Source organism: Sinohyriopsis cumingii, unplaced genomic scaffold (genome assembly GCF_028554795.1).
Source record: "Sinohyriopsis cumingii isolate HCF-2022 unplaced genomic scaffold, ASM2855479v2 utg002964l, whole genome shotgun sequence".
Lineage (NCBI taxonomy): Eukaryota > Metazoa > Mollusca > Bivalvia > Unionida > Unionidae > Sinohyriopsis > Sinohyriopsis cumingii.
The window spans coordinates 88,226-93,783 of record NW_028316353.1 but is presented as its reverse complement, the minus strand read 5'-3'; the positions used below and the strand labels follow the sequence as shown (position 1 = coordinate 93,783).

At 34.7% G+C, this 5,558-nt stretch overlaps 1 protein-coding gene across 1 annotated transcript; it reads right to left on the bottom strand.

Annotated features, from left to right (window-relative positions):
- Positions 1-2,690: 2,690 nt before the first annotated feature.
- On the bottom strand, positions 2,691-4,842 carry LOC149769948 (putative G protein-coupled receptor 139). Its single transcript, XM_089949625.1, has one exon. The coding sequence runs from the start codon at positions 4,835-4,837 to the stop codon at positions 3,764-3,766; it is 1,074 nt and encodes a 357-aa protein (XP_089805751.1). The 5' UTR covers positions 4,838-4,842; the 3' UTR covers positions 2,691-3,763.
- Between the last annotated feature and the right edge of the window lie 716 nt (positions 4,843-5,558).

Here is a 5,558-nt window from a genome sequence, read left to right as displayed (position 1 = left end):
TGAAGGTACAAAAGTTACTTCGTTAACTTTGAGTCTAGCGATTTAATGCAAACGCTATCTTTAATAGTTTCATGTATACGCGAAGAAAGGCAGAAAGTAACCAGCAAGGCTTGATGTTTTAGATCTGTCGTTGTCATGAACATTAAGGGTTGCATCCTGCTTTGTTTTCAATCAGTTTTAAATGACAACTGAATGGCATGAAACTCTTAAATCGTTGTGGCTAATTTGTCTAGCAAGAAATGAAATCATTTTCAGATATAAGCTATTTAAGTTGGCAATAGTAATCTTTTTCTTGTATGTATTGCTTGGTTCATAGTAATATCCTTGCTTGATGTTTTCATTAGTTGGTTCCTTAACATTTTCTGCTAGTTTAAAAGCTTGTAAGCTACTTTACTATCTATGTCTTGAAACAAGTGACATACTGTTTTACATTTCCTTCTTATTGCTGTCTACTTCGTCTTCATTTTTGTCTATTTCCTCCAATGATTGTTTCAAAGCATTATATAACATTTTACATCCATCCTTGTATAAATCGGCTTCATATACAAATCACTGAGTTAGTTCGTAACTCTGCCCCAGGCTTAGATAAAATGTAATCCTTCGACTCCAATCTTGCTTTTTCTTTTGGGATGTGTATCAAGATATTGCCCTGGCGAATTTATCTAACTCAGGTATTCTATTTGCTATGAAATATTTTTTCGACTTTCTATTCCATCGATAATTTCATTTGAGTTTTGTTCGTTATATAAATTATATATGAATGGTTCTAAAGAGCAACTTCCACGATGCAATATGGCTGCTCAGCCACAGCTTGTCCATTAGTCCATCATAGCTTTATAAGTGTTTTTTAAAACTTGTTGAACTCCTTAGTTGCTTGCTCTTCCAGAAGGGTATGCAGCAGATTCAAAGCTGACTGATTTATACTGTAGTTCTGCTTGATGTGTGCATATAAATTGTTGACGTCTAGGTACACAATGGGCTATTTTGGTTTTGTCTAGATACATAATGGGCTATTTTGGTTTTGTCTAGGTACATAATTGGCTATTTTGGTTTTGTCTAGGTACACAGTGAGCTATTTTGGTTTTGTCTAGGTACATTATGGGCTATTTTGGTTTTGTCTAGGTACATAATTGGCTATTTTGGTTTTGTCTAGGTACATAATGGGCTATTTTGGTTTTGTCTAGGTACATAATGGGTTATTTTGGTTTTGTCTAGATACATAAGGGGCTATTTTGGTTTTGTATAGGTACATAATGGGCTATTTTGGTTTTATCAAGGTACACAAAGGGCTATTTTGGTTTTGTCTAGGTATATAATGGGCTATTTTGGTTTTGTCTAGGTACAAAATGGGCTATTTTGATTTTGTCTAGGTACATAATGGGCTATTTTGGTTTTGTCTCGGTAAATAATGGGCTATATTGGTTTTGTCTAGGTACATAATGGGCTATTTTGGTTTTATCTTGGTACATAATTTGCTATTTTGGTTTTGTCTAGGTACATACTGGGCTATTTTGGTTTGTCTATGTACAAAATGAGATATTTTGGTTTTGTCTAGGTACATAAAGGGCTATTTTGGTTTTGTCTAGGTACACAATGGGCTATTTTGGTTTTGTCTAGGTACACAATGGGCTAGATTGGTTTTGTCTAGATACAACATGGGATATTTTGGTTTTGTCTACGTACATAATGGGCTATTGTCTAGGTACACAATGGGCTATTTTGGTTTTGTCTAGGTACACAATGGACTACTTCGGTTTTGTCTAGGTACATAATGGGCTATTTTAGTTTTGTCTAGGTACATAATGGGCTATTTTTGGTTTTGTCTAGGTACATAATGGGCTATTTTGGTTTTCTCTCATCCAGATGACAATCATCTTTAATCTCTTCATCATCGATGCATATAATTCGTTATTTGCTCTAATGTACCTGTCAAGCATCATGCTAATCAACCTCATTCCCCTCTTAATCATGAGAAATATATTAAAATTGCTTAACACACATGTAGTTCTACACTTGATATATTCAAACCCACGTCACATGCAAGAACATTGTATTAAACAGGGTTTTGTTTGTAATGTTTAAGCAGACATTGCGAAATTCTTTAAAGTGGGCAGTCAGAAATAATGATATATTTATTTCTGGATTATACTGATGTACAAACATTATTACTCACTTTCACGCCATTACTGAATGCAAAATTTGGTATGCAAGTGCTGCAAATAAAATCCCGTTTGGTTTAAGAATTCCTGCAGAATACACTATTGTCAATATATGTCGTTTTGTCGAGTAAGAAATTGTATACCTACTCTCCGTCCTTGCAGAGAAAATGTTAAGTGATACTGAACTTTATTCCACACATCTTTATTCCCTGGCAAAAGCAGAAAAAATATTTTAAAAAACATATTGAAACAAATAAATGCAAAGTGAACAGAATTTTTAATGTTTATTTAGTCTTCAAATTGTTGACTTCTACAAAATACATTATCCAAGTTATTTTTGCCCCCCCCCCCCAAACATCTGCTGTGTGTATATATATATATATATATATATATATATATATATATATATATATATATATATATATATCCTTACTTATGTTTACTGTACAATAATGTGATTTATTAATTGTTTTGTTTTATAAACAGCCCATCATAGTCACAATAAGGGCATTAATCAGTTAATTTACAATACTTGTGTTGAGATAGAGAATTCTGTTTTCAGTTATATATTAACAGTTAACTGTTAGTTTTCAGATCAGAGTCATTTAGAGTTTTCTGTATGTTTTCGTTCAGCGGTGATGCTGTTCAACATTTCTTAAATTTTGTATCATTGTAAATGTCAGTTAAATCTCAAAACGAAAAAGTTAGTCAAAATCAAAAGTGAGTGATCTAGAACTTCTTACGCAACTTATCTCTGCTAGTTAAACGAAAATTAAAGTATGTATTTAATGGCTTTCCGCTAACTTGTCGTTTGCTAAATTTGAGGTCCGGATGAATTTATATTCTCACTGTATTTTCCTTGCATAATTTCGTCTTTTGTTAATCCAGAACTCATGTCTTATAGACAATTCATATTATTCTCTACTATTCTGATTGCGTCCGTTGATAAAATGTCGCATAGTGCGTCCAATTTAAATCCCGCAATACAAATGATTGCCTATTACACCTTCCATTTGTGCAACATACCTGACGACCGTACACAGACTGTGCATGCGCACTTAGTCCTCGTTAGCCCAGAAAAACATAAAGCAAGAATAAACCGTACGAATAATCTGTAATGGCAGACTCAATAACAAATTATGTTTGATCTCATCGTGTGACCATTTCAGCTGTAATGTCTATTAAAACAATGAATGCATGCTTCATTCCTATTATTTACAAAGTTATGATTTATATTTCCGACTTATAGTTAGGGCTGATGTTAAAATATTCTTACCACTCTGCTTGCGAGGAGCGAATCATATTCTAAGGGTGGTTTTGATAGATCAGCCACCATGTAACATGAATGTCCTGTTCGACCACATGCTTGTTGAAAAGTGCTTCAACTAGGTAGGGATTATCGGTAGAATATCTAGACATTTGTAGCAATCAGGTTCACTTTACCCAAATACGGATAATGGAGAAGGCTAAAAAAAGAAAAACTGTGAAAATGTGAAAAATAAAACATGGCACTACAGTACTCAATTCTTCATTATGCCTGCCTCGTTAAAATAAAGTGTTTTATTTGTAGATAAATAAAAAAAAATTGTGGCAGCGATCTGTTTTTAGAACACTGATTTATCGAATAATGTTCCAGATCTTTCTGTTACCGAGACTCTGTTACTTCTTTTAAAGATCATTTTTAACTCCTGTCTAAATTTAGGTCCTGTAAGACAGTACAAGAAAAAATGAATTGCATTATTCATGTATTGCAGCATATTTACTATTGTCCAAGACAAGCTTATCTTTGCAAGGTCACTTTCATCTGCGTTAATCCAATATTTGTCTGCAATCAAATGCGCAACAACTGGTGACGTGGTAAACAAAAATACACAATTTACACTCAGGAGCATGGCTGTCAGACTAGATGTGGCATGGGGCCGAAATGATTGCTGCCGAGTCGTTTCCGGTAGCGATTTCTGTCTCTGTGGTTCTTGCTCAGAACTAATCTTTGGCATGATTCCCAAATGCTGCCTCAACTTCCGCTTTGATTTTATCATATTGCAGATGATGATTATATTACAAACAATCATGACAGTGAAAGGTATCAAGCTATAAATGCAAAAGTCCAACCATGGCCATACCCAGTTCATGAAGTCGATTACATGTGGAAGCGAGTCGCATACTATGATTCCTCGCTTATCGGTAAGTCCGAGAGTCCAGAAGAAATGTGAATTGAAAACTATGAGGCCTAGAGATATCACTACTATCACTAGGCGAGAACTTCTCCTGGTGCAGAGTCTCTTTGCCTTGAAAGGAACTGTGACGGACAGGCATCTGTCAAATGTGACAGCGACCAGGGTCCACACTGTAAAATCAGTCACAACATAAACTAAAAACGTGTGTACCTTGCATATGACATCTGACAGATTTCTGATTGGGATTTTAAATGTGAATTCAACCCAAAGCCTCAACAGACCGAAATACAGCGCACACAGGTCAGAACCTGCCAACACTGTTAAGTAAAACATGGTTGTGGACGAACGTAGGGTCCTTCTCACCAGAACCACGATGGACATAATGTTTCCCACAGTACCGATCACGATCAAGATTGGGGAACAGTACATCCATATTACAATGGCCGCCTTGTATTCGGTATACTCTTCCTGTGACTTTCTAAATGTAGCTGTATCGTTCATTTTGGTTTCATGTAGCTCTTTTTGACGTCTTAATAGTTCTTCAGTTTCACGCACAGCTTCTGAAAAAAATTGCAACCTTCAGACAATAAATCATATATTTAAATATTTGGAATCCAAACACATTAATGGTGCACGATAAATAATGGGAAAGAAATCCAATAGTAATGCATCCCAAAGACTGCACTATTGTCGGTAATGTAAGATATAAGCAGTAACTTTCTCCATATTTTGACCAACAAGAGCTCCGTCTTAGAAAAGATTTCCTTTTTTTATGACGTAGGATTGAAATTAAAAAAGCGCCAGAGTTCCGAGTTGGCTAAAACATTTTTCCCAATGTAAATATCATAATAGTTCTGAGAGGTAAAAAATAAATAAATAAATAAATAAATAAATAAATAATGGAAAGAAAATCAATGGCTAATACATCCCATAGACTGCACTACTGTCGGTAAATAGTTGCAAAATGTTTGCGGTAGAAACAGTAAGAAACAACCTCATGTACAGAGTCCTACCTGTTAAAGCTAATATGGCACAACACTGTTGGGCTACACAGTATTTTTACACGCGAGGTTTCCTACAGGCTGTTATAGTTTGGTGTTTTTTCCAAGTAGTATAATATTATAGTATGTTTTAGTATCCCAGAACAACTGTGTTTCTAAATACTAAAATGTATATTGACTGTTTTGGAGGTGGTTTATCACTAATACATCTCATTTGCCAT

Bases quoted from the DNA above. Each gene is read 5' to 3' on its own strand.
- LOC149769948 (XM_089949625.1), bottom strand. From the start codon at position 4,837: ATGAACGATACAGCTACATTTAGAAAGTCACAGGAAGAGTATACCGAA.